This window comes from Ceratotherium simum, chromosome 16 (assembly GCF_057802395.1).
Source record: "Ceratotherium simum simum isolate JZ-2026a chromosome 16, ASM5780239v1, whole genome shotgun sequence".
Taxonomy (NCBI): Eukaryota; Metazoa; Chordata; class Mammalia; order Perissodactyla; family Rhinocerotidae; genus Ceratotherium; species Ceratotherium simum.
In genome coordinates this window covers 17908649-17925203 of record NC_141915.1, presented here as the reverse complement: position 1 = coordinate 17925203, position 16555 = coordinate 17908649, and the positions used below count along the sequence as shown (strand labels likewise).

The following is a 16555-nucleotide window of genomic DNA, read 5'->3' as shown; positions in this document are numbered from 1 at the left end:
GTGAATTATGAAGAGGCACCAACCACCCCAGTCCTTTCAGGCCACTCCTAGGGCTGAATAGATAACTATCTTGCAGTACATCTGTAACTCATTCATCACACACCAAATGAAGTGTGTCACTTAAAAGGCTACAGTTTATATAGCTAAGCTTGTTAAAATGGAGGAAAAAAAGAAATCGTTTCCATTCTGAATAATACAACCCCTTACATTTGAAATTACTAGTTACAAAGTAATATAACCAGTAATAGTACAGATGGAATATATAATAGCTGAGAGTGACTAGAGCATGATTAAGTCATATGTTGCCTCCACCTGCTTATAATTTTTCTTAAATTTTAATAATCTTTTACGTTTATTTAATAGTCAGTATCTAGATATGAGACAGAAAGCACACCAGTTATTTGAACAGAGAATTTAACAAGAATTGTTAACTACATATAAAGTTAAGTAGATGACTGAAGAGCTAAAAAGAGAAACCTAAGGTGTGATAGAAGTAGCAACTGTTACCATCTTTAGGGCTAAAAACAAAAGCAAAACAAAGGAAGCAAAGGAAAAAACTTAGAGGAGTGACCCCTCAGAGATGGAACTAAGATCTCTGAGGAGAAGGCACTGCTCAGCTGGTGTTGATGTCTCTGAGCTTAGAGGAGGGCCTCCATGGGACACAGGGGTCTGGGATCCAGACCACTATGGCCAGAACACTGGCTGACTGATGTTGGTGTCTTCGAGTCAATGGAAACTATAGAACTGTAGAAGAACTATAACCTGGATTCAACTATTGCTACAGAAAGAACTTGCTGCTACCAGGATGAAGAAGTATTGCTGGAATGAAGCATACAGGAAACAAAAGGCTATAGGAAGCAGCCATGAGGTAGACAGGAAGCAACAAGTCTCTTGTCCTTCCTCAGCCCCCGGGTCTCCCCCTGATGCTCCCAATTAGCAGAGTCTAACAGAGCCAGCTGGCAAGGCAAAGAAATGTGGTTTTCAGAGCCCCAGCTCCAGCATCAAAGAAGAATACAGAAGGGTGAGTTGGGAACTGAGACAATAATTTATTAACTGGCACTTGACTGATATAGAAATTGATACCAGAAAGGGTATTTACCTTTTAGTCTCTGGTTTGCATATATATCAAGAAGACTATTAAAGACCTTGCTAATTCCTGCTCCCCAGATCCAATAACATAATGTTGTCAATGTACTGGACCAACTCAATGATGATTGGAAGGTCAAGATGCTCAATATCTCTGTGGACTATATTATGGCAGAGAGCAGGAGAATTGATGTAGCTTTGATATAATATATATATTACATATATTATATATAATATAACTTCACAAGACTGTGAAGTTATATTATTGCCCCTGCCAAGTAAAAGCAAATTGCTTCTGGTGTTGCTTGCCAATTTGTGTGGAGAAATAAGCATTTGCTGGGTCAATAGCTGCGTACCAGGTGCCAGGGGCTGTGTTGATTCACTCCAGTAAAGATACCACATATGGAAGAGCAGCTGCAATTGGAGGCATCCTCTGATTAGATTTGTAATAACCCACAGTCATTCTCCAATACCCATCCACCTTCTTCACAGGCCAAACAGGCAAGTTAGCTTGGCATGAGATAGGTTTCATCACCCCCGCTTCTTTCAAATCTTTATTGGCATCACTAATCTCTGTAATTCCCCTTCCACCATCCCAGGAAAGCAATAATTTTTGTTTACTCTTTTGGTATGTGTGTATGTAGGGTAGGAGGATTCCCAAGGGTTTCAACTTGGCCCTTCATTCTGTAATGGCCCTTATTCCAGGATCAGAGAGCCAATATGGAAATTCTGCCAGTTACCAGGTGTCTATTCTAATTATACAACCAGGAACAGGTGAAATCACCACAGAGTGGTTCTATGGACCTTCTCAGCCCACTGTGATTCAGACTTGAGTTAAGACTCCATTTCTCACCTGTCCACCACAAGCCCCGCTTAAACTGGTGGACTGCAGTGGCATTTTGTGTCCCCAGGAGTTAATATGAATTTAGTGCCAATGTTCAGAAATCCCTGAAAACAATCTAAATATTTCTTTTTCCCTAGCAGACAGTCATTTTTAGGAAATGGCCACAGATCCCTGTGGAGAACACTTGGAGGAAGATTTTCAGTTTTACTAGTGGCAGTACTAAAGAATCCTGCCTTAAGGGGATCCAACCTTCCCTTCAATTAAGGCGCTTAGGTCTGGAAACGGGGTGAAAGGCCAGAACTCTCCACTGTGGTGACTAAAGTTATATTTTTGGCCACCATATATGGATTTTTATATTATGTGTAGATGATCAACATTTTTTGGGCTGACCATCTGTTTTATTCCTAGGACCACCATAATCATTTAGCCAATATTGATGAGGGTCAAAAAAACATCTAGGGCTGGCCCCATGGCTTAGCGGTTAAGTGCGCGCACTCCGCTGCTGGCGGCCCGGGTTCGGATCCCGGGCCCACACCGACGCACCACTTCCCTGGCCATGCTGAGGCGGTGTCCCACATACAGCAACTAGAAGGATGTGCAGCTATGACATACAACTATCTACTGGGGCTTTGGGGGGAAAAAATAAATAAATAAATAAAATTTAAAAAAAAAACATCTAATTACTGCTATAGCTCTGCTTCTCTTTATGGTAAATGTGCCCACCTTGTCTTTGGTGGTTAAACACTGATATTTAGCCTCTGCTGCTCTGAAATGGGTCCTGCTATCAAGCCTAGCCTACGAAGAAAGCCACCACAGAGCTTTTTAAGGATGCAAGTACTCACACTTGCTTATGTATTTTTCAATGCCTTAGATATCCCCAGAGTCCTCTCAGAGGATGTACTTAGCAGGGGTGGATGTGCAGGTCATATGTGATAAAGCCTACTCCAACATTCCTAGCTCCCTAAGCCTTTTACATCCTTCTTACATTATGCCAGGGAAGTTCCAGTATCTAATTTAATTAAACATAGGCCACTGTGGAGTCCAAGTTTCAGTGAATTTATGAAGTAAATGGTTAGCATCACTTCCGACTGTAGATGCTAAAACATTAAATCCTTAATTTCTTCTTTTTAATTGAGGTATAATTGACATCCAACATTAATCCTTAATTTCTGATAAGTGTACTTATATCAATAAATTCTAACCAACGCAGTATTATATTCTCTGCTCCTTGCTTTAACTCCCTTATAATGTACTCTCACACATATTCCCTCAATTCTGCCACTATATAAGCAAATAGTGAAAATCTTTTGCTGTAAAAGCTATTTCCTCCTGGTCAGACTTTGTATTTGCTGTGCTGGAGCATTTTAAGATCTGATTTTAGTTATGAGTCTACTAGAAATAAGAGGTGGTTGTGGTGAGTCTTGAGGAAAATGGGCATCCCCTTGCAAGGCAATTGCCCCAGATGAGGTTACTATAAGATTTTTCAGTTAAGAGAAGGCTAGTCTCCACAAATATAGGAGGACAAACTGCTTCCATTGGCAAGAGGCTCAGAGTGACTCAGGAGTTTGAGATTACCAGTCTCCTAGTCCAACTACATGTCCCCATTCCAATTTCAGAGTCCCCCTTCTTCCCAATAAGTGCCCCAATTTTCACATGAGTAACTTGGCTGGGCTGTGAATTCAATTAATATTGTGATTCTGCAACCCATAATTCTTGATGAATTGACCCCTTTATCACTATATAATGACTTGCTTTGTCTCTTGTTACAGTTTTTGGCTTAAAGTCTATTTTGTCTTATATAAATATGTGTGTCCTTAAAGCTGATGTGAGTCTCTTGTAGGCAGCATATAGTTGGGTCTTATTTTTTTTATCCATCTAGCCACTCTATGCATTTTGATGAAGAATTTAACCATTTACATTTAGAGTAATTATTGACAGGTAAGGACTTATTAATGTCATCTTATTCATTGTTTTCTGGCTATTTTATAGTTCCTTTGTTCCTTTCTTCCTCTCTTGCTGCCTTCCTTTGTGAACTGATGATTTTCCATAGTGGTATGCATACCACTCTTTATGATTCCGTTCTCTTTATCTTTTGTGCATCTACAGTAGATTTTTGCTTTGTGGTTACCATGAGGCTTGCATAAAACATCTTATAGATACAACAGTTTATTTTAAGCTGATAACAACTAACTTTGATCACATATAAAAACTCTGCCCTTTTACTCCCTCCCCAACATTTTATGTTTTTGATGCCATAATTTACATCTTTTTATATTGTATATCCATTAGAAAATTATTGTAGCTATAGTTATTTTTACAGATTTTATTTATTTATTTTCCCCCCAAAGCCCCAGTAGATAGTTGTATGTCATAGTTGCACATCCTTCTAGTTGCTGCATGTGGGACGCGGCCTCAGCATGGCCAGAGAAGCGGTGCGTCGGTGCGCGCCCGGGATCTGAACCCAGGCCGCCAGCAGCGGAGCGCACACACTCAACTGCTAAGCCACGGGGCCAGCCCCCTATAGTTACTTTTAATTCTTCTGTCCTTTAAACTTTATACTAGAGGTAAGTATTCAGTATTGGAATATTCTGGATTTGACTATATACTTATATCTACCAGTGTGTTTTATATTTTCATATGTTTTCATATTACTAATTAGCATCCTTCCATTTCAGCTTGAAGAACTTTCAGCATTTCTTGTAAGGCAGTTCTAGTGGTGATGAACTCCCTTGGTTTTTGTTTGTCTGGGAAAGACTTTGTCTCCCCTTCATTTCTGAGGATAACTTTGCCATATAGAGTATTGGCAGTTTTTTTCTTTCAGCACTTTTAATATATTATCCCACTCTCTCCTGGCCTGTAAGGTTTATGCTGAGTCTTTTGGGGTTCCCTTGTGAGTGACAAGCTTCTTCTCTATTGCTCCTGTCAAGATTCTCTCTTTGTCTTTGATTTTTGACAGTTTTATTATAATATGTCTTGGAGAAGATCTCTCTGGGTTGAATTTTTTTGCAGACCTCTGAGCTTCATGAACTTAGGTGTCCAAATCTCTCTCCAGATTTGGGAAGTTCTCAGACATTATTTTTTAAGTAAGCTTTCTGCCCCTTTCTCCCTCTCCTTAGACTCTCATAATACATAGATTGTTTCTCTTAATGATGTCCCATAAGTCCCATAGGCTTTCCTAATTCCCCTTCATTATTTTCTTCATTTTCCTCTGAATGGATAATTTCAAATGATCTGTGTTTGAGTTCACTGATTCTTCCTTCTGCTTGGTCTAGTCTGTTGTTGAAGCTCTCTGTTGAATTCTTCATTTCAGTTACTGTATTCTTCAGCTCCAAAATTTCTGTTTGGCCCCTTTTTATGTTTTCTATCTCTTTGTGAAACTTATCATTTCATTCTTGTATTGTTTTCCTTATTTTATTAAATTGTTTATTTGTGTTCTCTTGTAGCTCTCTCTAGAACAATTATTTTTAATTATTTGTCAGGCAATTTGTGACTCTCCACTTCTTTGTGGCCATTACTCGAAGTTTGCTGTCTTCCTTTGGTGGTGTCATGTTTCTCTGATTCTTCTTGATCCCTGTAGCCTTTGTAGGTATCTGTGCAGTTGAAGAAGCAGTCACCTCTTCTAGACTTTATGGACTGATTTTGGTAAGGAAAGACCTTCACCTGTGGCTGGGGGCATACTGGAACATGCTGTGACCCTAGGTCTAGTGGTGCAGGGTGCCAAGTATGAGGGCATGTAGTGCCTCCAGATTAGGGGGCCATGGTGTCTCATTGGCTTAGGCAGCTGGGGTCCATGATATCAACAACTGCGTCACCCTTGGTGAGAGCTACAGGTAGTCCACAGTGGCTGCAAGGGCTGTTGGGATCTTTAATGGTACCTCCAATCCAGTGGCTAAGGACCATGCCAGGTCATGGTGGTGGTCGTAGCCAGTGGTGTGCACACACTTGGCTGCAGGGTCAGTTGCAGGGGCTCGCTGCAGGAGCCGGCTGCAAACATATGTGCTGTGGCAAGGGCCAGGGCCAGCAGCAGGGGCCAGGGCCAACTGCGGGTGCACAAACAGCTGCAGCAGCCCTGGCTGTCAGTGTATACTTGCATTACTATAGGGGCTAGCTGCAGGCACGTGCTCAGCATTGGAGGCTGGTGACTGGAGTTGGGGCTGGCATCTTGCGGGTGCACAACTGTAGGGTTAACTGCAGGCAAGTGGAGCTGTGCAGGCCACTGACAGGAGTCAGGGTCAAATCTGGGCCCACCAGCAGCTGTGGGGGCCTTGGCTGTTGGCCTGTACTTCTGGGGCTGCAGGGGCTTGCTGTGGGTATGTGCACAGCAATAGAGGCTGATAATTGGAGTCTGGCCAATGGTGTGCAGCTGCAGGAATCTCCTGCAGTTCTCAGCAGTTATCGTTATCTTTCACTTGCTCTTCTTTCTCAGCCCTGCTTTTAAGTGTTCATCAACAAGGGTTTATCTTCAACCTTTTTTATTTCCCCTCCTACCTATTTTTATTGGATGAGCTCCACTAGCATCCTCTTGCAAATGCATCTTTCTGTCAATACCCAGGGGTTCAAGACTCACAAGAAATACAGGTAAATGGCATTTCTTATCTTCTATTAGTCTGAGAAATCAGAATGATGTATGATTTCTCTCTTATACTGGAAAACCCCTTCCTCAAGGATAATTGGCTACTCTTTCGTATATGACCGACAGTCTTACCAATCAAGATGCCAAATGCTGCAATTAACCAATTTACAAATCTATTAAGAGTGCATGGAGAGGGCCCTTATCTAGATTCACAAAGGCTCTGTCTCATAGCCAACAAGCTAAATGGAATGACTCTAGAATCTTATGGGTGGGAGTGTGAGATGTGCAGAATGCTATGCACTTTGAGTAATTAAATGCAAGTTAATGCTGTTCAGACTGGCCAATGCTTCCATCATTTTCCACTGGACTTGATTCTGCATAACTTCCTGCCACTGCATGATAATTTATTTCAGTGGCATTCAGATTCTTGCTGGAAACTTCTATCAGGCTATCAAGCAGGTATCTTAAATGTAACACCTCCAAACTCAAACTCGTATCATTCCTCAAACCTATTTTTGTCTCTTTTCGTTATTTCACTTAATGGTTTCACCATCCGTTCAGCCTTCTAAATATGAAAAAACACTCAGTGAGCCTTAACTACTCCTTTTTCACTCCTTAGATCCAATTATGCCCCCAATCCTAATCATTGTATCTGTTTTAGTTTGGGTTCCCTCAGAACAGACCCTGATCCAGAGAGTTGAGTGTTAAGTTCATTTGGGAGGTGGTTCCAGGAAACAATGGTAGGGGAGTAGGGAAGTAATACAGGAAAGTGAAGGAAGCCTGTGTTACTGGGCAGGTATCAAATGCATTCTTGGGCAGGTTTCACTGTGGACAACTGAGGCTCAGTCCCACTGGGGAACTCTGGGAGGCAGTATAGAACATGCCTCAGAAATGTTCTACCTGTGGGACTATATGCAGCTTGCTATCCCTCATTGGCTGAGAGCTTCTCCTGTAAGATATTAACACCCAAGTGCTTCTGGCCTGTCCCCGCATTTGGACTGACAGGAAGCCCTCAGGCAGAATTGCAGGTGCTTACAGTGGGAAATCATCTGCATGTACTGAAAAGGTGAAGCTGAAGGGATGTGTTTAGAGTACTGACAATGTCCAGCAGAGCCTAGACTAGAGTGAAGGGCAGTGAGGCATTCACCTCAGGTGCAACATTTAAGGTGCAACGTTTGCCTTCATTCTCTTCCTCCAGTCCTTCACACTTCCAGTCCTTGCTGGCGGAGTGAACTTTTTAAAAACACATCAATTTGATCACATTCGTCCTATGCTTAGAAAGCACAGAATAAAGTCCAAACTTCTTGATTTAGCATGAATAACTCTTTACAGATTGAAAAGTTACCTCTTTAGCCTCATCTTCTGCCACTTTCTTTTATATAACTATCCTCTGCTACATGAATGCTTCAAACACTTTGAACTTTCATACCCTCATATGTATTGTTTCTTCTGTCTTAGATACTCTTCCCCCCTCCTTTACACAAAAGTATCTTACAAGTCCCTTCAAATCCAGCTTGGAAATCTATTTTTCTTTGAAAACTTCCCTGACCTCCCTGGGAAAATTAATTGCTTATTCCTCTGTGTTCTTTAACATTTTATATGTACCACTACTTTTGCACTTTGTGGATTGAATTGTATCTGTTTATCCCTTTTTCCTTCACTAAACTGGGAACTCTTCAAAGGCAGGTCTTATTTGTCTTTTTAACCGCAATGTCTGCCTGCATATAGAAGGCACTCAATAAAGGTTTGTTGAGTTGAATTTATCTGTGTGCATCCAAACAAAACAGATTTTAAAAGAAATGGAAGGAAGCTTCATAGCAATTTCAGGAGATGGACACCATAAGCAAAGAAAGCAATCTGTGAGAATGTACTATTGGGACCTATCAAAGAAATGTATTTTATATTATTTATTATTTATAAACAGCTTCAAAAAGGCTTTGAGGAAGCTATTTTTAAGTGTTGGAATCTGTTGTCTCCAAAGGCAATACTTTTGGTTTATTCAACTAGAACATGTGTTATGTTGATAAAAAGAAAAGTGAATACTCTAGCACATTATAAACATACCATTTCAAATTAAAAACTCCCTAGATTGTAACCATTCTAGAGGCAGCGACCACATATATAAAATTTACTTTTTACATAGCACCTAGCCTAAATATGCACAAACTCTTAAGTGATTTTTGACATAGCTATGATTTTAATAATCTATGACTAAATCTATAGTCATTTGCAATGAAGTGGGGATCTGGTAATTATCCATTTTAATTCTTTAATATGAATAAATAAACCGGGTAAATCATCTTCCTCTCAGAACTCCCCCCTCAAAAAAAAATGCTTTTTAGCAACATTATGATTCTAATGTCTGTCTGCCCTTCTCACATGAATTAGGTAGCCATGAAAATTTCATTTCACCTCACCTTGATTGTTATTTCAAAAATTAAGGAGGATGATAATAATGTTAACAAAATTCAATTGCATTACTGTTGCTGGTAGTTTTTTTTAATGTTAATGGTAATGATTACTATGGTGAGTTTTCCTGTCTCCCTGAGCACTAGCCCAGCAGTAATCTAGCTTTGGCCAGTAATAACAGTAATAACAGGAGTACAGTTTGAAAGTTTAGCAGTTGATAACATTACCATTCAATGGAATGGTGAGATGCAGTGGGGGAGGGGGGAGATTTTGATCTTCCAGAGTACTTTTTATTGTTTATTGATATTTTCTGTCTCTCTTTTTGTTATTAGTACTGGCCTGGTAATAATTTTCCCTACCATTTGGTGATATCTTTTAGTGGTTCAGATGAGTGAGTCAACATCTCAAGAGGATCCCAAACCTGCTCAGGTACCTGGCCTACATAGGTTTCTAACCATTTAACCATGAGTGGATTTGAGATTCAACATTATTTGGAAAATTGAGATATAATATCATATTCTATCATGTAATTATTTCTCTTTTTAGTTGAAGTATTCTGCATCAGGTTTTGACAAAAATGCTGAAAAAAGGAGTCAACTAATAGTTGGGTCATAGTGGCCTGCTTCTAGTTGGTTGGCATTCCTTATATATAACAAGTCTGTTACTGTTTGAATTTGTTAATACAACTACTTTGTGTGATTTTATTTGGTATAATGTTTACTCATTATGTGAAATTTTTTCACGTAAAAAGCTTGCTTTACTAGAGTATAAGATGTTAGTTTTATCACCAGCTCCTTTTCGATACCACTTAACAATTGTTTCTTCAGGAAAACGGAAAAGAAGACAAAGAAAGGAAACAGGAAGCAATTGAAGTGAAAGAGCCTATTGAGGTAGCGTCTTCATGAATAATCAGATGTTAATGCTAGAGAGTAAACTGGACAAATTAATTTTCTTATGAAAAAGGAAAGATTTGAGTATTCAAAAAGATAAACGAAATGGCAAATGGAAAAGGGCAAACTCATGTTGATCATTAAGCTGACTGATTCGAGTAGTTGCAGGAAACTTCCATAGACAGTTAAATTATTTGCGAAGAGCTATCATGAATTACAGATAAAAAAAGGTTGCTTTCTAAAATCAGAACTGTTGGGCGGGCCCCGTGGCTTAGCGGTTAAGTGCGCGTGCTCCGCTGCTGGCGGCCCGGGTTCAGATCCCGGGCGCGCGCCGACGCGCCGCTTCTCCAGCCATGCTGAGGCCACGTCCCACATGCAGCAACTGGAAGGATGTGCAGCTATGACATGCAACTATCCACTGGGGCTTTAAGGGGAAAAAAATAAATAAATAAAATCTTTAAAATCAGAACTGTTACCCTAAGTACAATAACCACCAGTTTGGGGGTAACTTCCTATCATTCTAAAAATGTAATTTCCACATTAATCATTTAAGTAATTTTGTGTTTAAATCAATACAAGACTTCAATGAGGAAGAAAATTTTATAGAAAAGGGAAGGCAATGGAAAATAGTTATATGGATTCACCATTAAGTTAACTAATGTGAGTCTTAAAAATATTCTATTATCATTCTTTTAAAAGTACATCAGAATGAGTACAAAAAGCTATTTTGCCACCATTTATTCATAAAACTAACCCTTAATTTCCTTAATTAAGATAAAAATGTTTTTCTTTCCACCACAAACATAGAAGGTGATTCTAATAGTAAAAGAAAACAGTAGGGTTTCAAAGGTCTGATTTTACTATGCTATGGTCTCAAATCATGTTTCTGGAAAGTATGGTATAATTCAAGGATTAAGGTAAAATGATATTCTTAGCATGTTACTTTATTAACAGTAGGAAGATATTATGACATGTTGAGCCAATACATCTTGTGAATGCAGTAAATAGATTGTGATTATTGCTTTGCTTCTAATACACAGCATTACATCCTAGCAATATTAAGTAGGAATGTTTGGTAACTCAGACAAGGCATTTATCTGCATTCTTTAAGTGGGAGAGTTGATGTAACTTTGAGGAAAAGCAACTCATTTTGAAATTGGTGTTTCTTTTCTCCTTTCAGAATTCACAGAGTGTACCAGACAGTTCTGCATTAGATGCCAGCAACAATGTGGCAGAAGAAACAACAGATGAAATCAAATCCCAAGGTAGAGAACTAGCCTTTCTTCTATGCAATAGAATTTAAAACTATTAAGTTTTCTTTGGGGATGCATTCCTCAAGATTTTGCCTTTTAAAAATGTAATCCCAGGGGTATTTTAAGTGCAAATTGGGAAATACTTTAAAATGTATTCCCGGGCCGGCCCCGTGGCTTAGCGGTTAAGTGCGCGCGCTCCGCTGTTGGCGGCCCGGGTTCAGAACCCTGGGCGCGCACCGACGCACCGCTTCTCCGGCCATGCTGAGGTGGCGTCCCACATACAGCAACTAGAAGGGTGTGCAACTGTGACATACAACTATCTACTGGGGCTTTGGGGGAAAAATAAATAAATAAAATTAAAATATATTCCCTTCACCTTCTATTAATACTTTGGAAGCAACTTTATGACTATTTACCTTGTAGTTAAAGAGAAAATTTAGCTAGGAGAGCTGACTGACACATACTGGATAACACATTAATACAAAAATGAAATGAAGAACCTTAGTGATTCGACCAGCTTATTGTTTTTCTGTTTCTTCTTTTTATCCTTATACTTGACCATAACATTTATTCATTTTGACGTCTAGCCCCATCTATAACCCAAATCCCACATAATTATGCAGATAGAAAATTTATAGGATCAAAAAGGCAACAAATAAGTGGGCAAGACACTCATCCCTTTCACTACAGTCCTTCTAACTTCAGATACTTAACGGAAATCCTGTATGACAGAAATTCTTCAAAATATTTAAAATTTAACTATTTTAATTTATACTTCAATTAATTGAAATTTCCTCTAATTCAGCTTACTGAGTGTTTAGTATGTGCTAAGCTGTGCTAGGCTGAATTACAATAATAATTATTAAAGCATCTTCTAAACTATAAATTGCTATATAGATGCTAGTTATAACTTTTAGGTGCTTGCTTTTCTACAGAGTGTTTTTTGTCTTTTAAACCAATTAAAAGCAATTATTTACTATTTCTTCTTATCAATACAGATTATAATACATACATATTAAGAACCAAATTTTCCAACACTAATTCTGTCTTTATTGTAAACTTAGTACTGTTTTCACGGCATCACTAACTTTTAGAGAGTTTCTTGGCAAATCTCTCTCTCTCCACCTACCCTGTAACACCAGTTTCTTGATTTTACTTCCGCCTCACTCCCATCCTCTGCAACCACTACCCTGTACATATACTTTGCCTTTACCTTAATCACTTGGAACAGGTTTATAAATGAACTCTTTCATTTTAAAAATGCCAAACAGAATTGTGATCTAGGTAATTTGTTATAAATTTAATTAGGTGTTCACTTTAATCAGTTTATGGCCAAATTTGCACCTGCAAAACTTTACACATGTATTCCATCATGTAATTTATTGCCTCTCTAGAAAACATATCAATCAAGAGTTTGTGGTCTTTCTGTTCTTGTACTTTCAATTTCTGTTATTGCTTTTCAATGTATGGTAGAGGGAAGTGTGTTTTTTTCGTTGAAGTCTGTTCATCCCAGAATATGATATATACTGAAAACATTGCAGTTGCTTGTTGAGGTATCAAATGCAACACCATGTACTTATTTATTCAGTGATCAGTCACTATTAAACCTAATATTCCTAATCTCCATTTGTAGGGGTGTGTGTGTGTGTGTGTGTGTGTGTGTGCGCGCATTAAGAAGTGGGAAGAGGAACTGTTATTGCAATTTCAACATGTCAAAGGAAGTGTCTTTATCCTTTTTATATACTCGTCAAAATTAAAATAATGTTGTCTTGCCAGGCAGCTCCCAGAATGCACTCAAATACATATCTTTGCATAGAAAATATTGTGGTTAAATGTACCATGTGAATTCTTTATTTCTTTACCCTAGTTATTGTACTTTTCAGGCTATGAGCTTAACTTGCATTTTTAGAAATCTTTTTTTTAACTATCAGTTTGCTCAGCTCTGTTCTTATTATACAGCCCTAAGATTAACAAAGCTTTGTAGGAAAATGCCTTTTCCTATAGCTATTGAATTTTTATTCCTATACTGTTTAATAGTACTTTTCCTCCTTCTTTCCAAGTAGTTATTTTACATTATGTACATATGTTAAGAAATCCTCATAAGACCAAGCCAGCTGAGTTTCAGACATAGCCTGTGTTTAAAGAGAACATCACACATCTAGTTGAGTAGCCTTGCTGGGTCAATTTTCCCCAGTTTAATCAGCAGCCAGTCTGACTAATGTTATATGCTTCCTTGTGAAGAAAGAATCTGCTAAAGCTTATTATAATGTGAATTATAATTCAGTCCTATTTATGTTAAATAGGTTGTACTGAGGCCATGCTCAGCAGTGGGCCATGCACGAAGTGAAGGAAATGAAAAAAGTTGCTTATAAGCAACTTTTTTGAAAGGCTGGACCTTTCAAAATACGAATAAGGAATTCTTTTGTGTCCTTACTTATTTAATTGAAAGCATTTATGCCCATAGTGCCTGAAGAGGTCTTTGTATGCTAGAAGGTGGATTAATACAGAGGTGAAGGTGTATATGTTGGGGAAGAATTTGAAAGGCTCTTAATTCTATGAAGAGTTTAGGAAGACAATCCTGAAAAAGAATTCCAGTGCTTAGCATAGTTCCTGGCACAAAGTGAGACACCAATAACTATTTATTGAGTGAATGTATAAATGAATCAATCTGTCTATAAAAGGTTTAGGAATGTCCAAGCACAGACCTGCTACAAAACCCAGTACCTGTTTGAAACTACATTCAATTGAACCTCTGAATTAATTTGCCATTGGGGCAGTGCTGTAATTTATGATCCTTGAATTCAGAGGTCACTCAATCAAAAGACAGCTGCAGATAGGCTTGTTCAGAACCCTGATTTATTGACCCTGCTATTGCTGTGCCTGCTTTTCTTTTCTTGGTTTTATGGCTCTAAGAGAGAAGTGTTTGACTAGAGTTGTAACCAAACACACATCTACTTTTGTTCTGCATATGAGTGGGGACAATGCAAGCGCTAGGATTATTGCTTAGCAACCTATAGTAACCAAGCACACTAGAGGAGCACTACCAGGCTGCAACAAAGATAGAGAATGCCCTAGTTCATGTGCAAGTTTACTAACGAGCCATGGCAGATGGGTAGATATTAAGTTGCTTTATATCTGTAGCACTACACTTAAAGCAGGAGGAGAAATATCTGCCTTGGGTTATGCTGGAGAGGTTAAAAGCAAAGAGAGGGGCCGGCCCCGTGGCTTGGCAGTTAAGTTTGTGAGCTCCATTTCGGCGGCCTGGTGTTCACTGGTTCGGATCCTGGGTGCGGACCTATGCACTGCTCATCAAGCCATGCTGAGGCGGCGTCCCACATAGAGCAACTAGAAAGATATACAGCTATGACATACAACTATCTACTTGGGCTTTGGAGAGAAAACAGAAAAAAAGAGGAAGATTGGCATCAGATGTTAGCTCCGGGCCAATCTTCCTCAAAAAAAAAAAAAAGTTAGACCCTTATTTAAAAAAAAAAAAGAGAACCTGCAGACTTAAAAGAATTGCTCTCTTTCACACTTATTTAAAGTAAAAATAAAAGCATTGTATATTAATGAGCATTGTGACAAAACAGAATGGAACCCCCCCCCCCAAAGTGGTTAATTTGTTTGCAAATCCAACTCAGAGGTAAGGGAGAGTATTACACTACCCTCCTCACTTCGCCCGTATTGAAATAAGAGAGAATTAGCCAAGGAGGAAATAAAAACTTGGGAGGGAGGTTCATAAATACTATCCCCTATTGGACTTAGAACATTCTTTAGGTGAAATGTTGGTTTTTCAAGGATTTCTTTATTGACTACTTAATTTTTTTCCTGGGCAGAAAGATAAAGATTATCTAAGTAGGATTTAAAAGTATTCTTCAGAGTAGTCTCAATAAAGCTGGGGGAAATTTTTTAAAATAAATACATAAAAAGAATTTTAAAATATTTGTGGATAGCCCCCCAAAAATGAGAATGAATAAATACATTGCAATACAGTCATATACTGAAATATTATGAAGCAGTGAAAAATGAATGAACTCGAGCTGCACTTATCAATATAGGTGAATTTCACAAACATAATATTAAGGATTAAAAAGGTCAAAGAATACACATGGTATGAAATCATTTTTATAAAATTTAAAAACAAGAAGAACAATGTTGCATTGCTTAGATATAATAGAAACAAATGCAGAGAAGTGATAAATACGAAATTCAGAATAGTGTTTCTATCAAGTAACGGTATATGGGAGGCTTTAATATATAGGTAACTTTTTTCTTAAGCTAAGAGTAGATAAATGGTTACTTATATCATCATTATACTTACAGGTCTTAAGTATTTCATAATAAATAAAGTTAAAACAAAAACTGTTCTGGGCCAGCCCCGGTGGCCTAGTGGTTAAGTTTGGCATGCTCTGCTTCAGCAGCCCAAGTTTGGTTTCCGGGCATGGACCTACCCCACTTGTCAGTGGTCATGCTGTGGTGGCAGCCCACATACAAAATAGAGGTAGATTGGCAACACAGGGCAAATCTTCCTCAGCAAAAAAAACCAAAACAAAACTACTCTAAGTTATGGAGATTCTGGTCTCTTGCTCTTTTATTGCACTAGTACTATTTATTGAGAGTAATTAATGATTGGAGCATGACTCAGTAGCTACTTTCTAGTTATGTTAAAAATGAGTATAAACATAATTTTCACATTTATTTCTTCTTTTCTCCTGTATCCACAAAGTAACAGAAGCAAAGATTTAACAATATATGGCCCTGATTCTACTGTGGTTCAGCTGGGCACTGATATTCTTTTTCAGTGCACAGAAGCAAATCGACTAGCAGATAACATTTGAAAAGTGCTGAAACTACTTCATCTCCATGGCCATGTCAGAAAAAAACTTAAGATTCCCATTAAGTTTTTCATTCCAATCACCTCGGCACTCGTGGGCATAGAAAAAAAGCATCTGATAGCTTATTGTTCAGAGCCTGAGCTAGCTAGGTCATAGGAACCCAGGGCTAAGCTAGCCAGTTATGCTAGGAAAAAGTCATACAATTCTGTGTGCTTATGCCAGTAAAAATACATGGTCTTCAATCTCAGATGGACTTTCCATATTACTTGGGAATCTATTTGTGTGTTTGTAGTCTGCTCCTTTCCAACCCTACAACAATTATTTCAAACTTTTCTCATGCATAATCAAGCCCATGATCCCACCATTCCTTGGTTTTAGCAATATTTATTTTAGTCCACAAAAAATAGAGACTGTTAGAGGGAATGCCCTCAGTACATAGGAAACATTTTATCTCATTTGAGTCTATTATATATATTCTTGATCTCAATATCTCCTGTCTCCTCAGACCGTGAGGACCATCATTTAATCTCTCTCCTGTAGCTTCTATTTTCCTCTTTACATTGTTGGCTCTTGCCTCTCACTGTAAATATAGTCAAGCCTATCCTACTTTTAAAGAAAAATCCTTCCCTTCACAATCACCCTCCTTGAAATAATTGTCCACTTGT

The 16555-nt window shown here is 38.5% G+C and overlaps 1 protein-coding gene across 1 annotated transcript in view; it reads left to right on the top strand.

Annotated features, from left to right (window-relative positions):
- Positions 1-9258: 9258 nt before the first annotated feature.
- Positions 9259-16555, top strand: part of EFCAB5 (EF-hand calcium binding domain 5) — a 114310-nt gene continuing 107013 nt past the window's right edge. Inside the window, exons 1-3 of the mRNA XM_087440690.1 lie at positions 9259-9341; positions 9740-9802; positions 10983-11067. Of these exons, the coding sequence (XP_087296816.1) occupies positions 9300-9341; positions 9740-9802; positions 10983-11067 (190 nt within the window). The 5' untranslated portion in view covers positions 9259-9299. The remainder of the gene's footprint in view (positions 9342-9739; positions 9803-10982; positions 11068-16555) is intronic.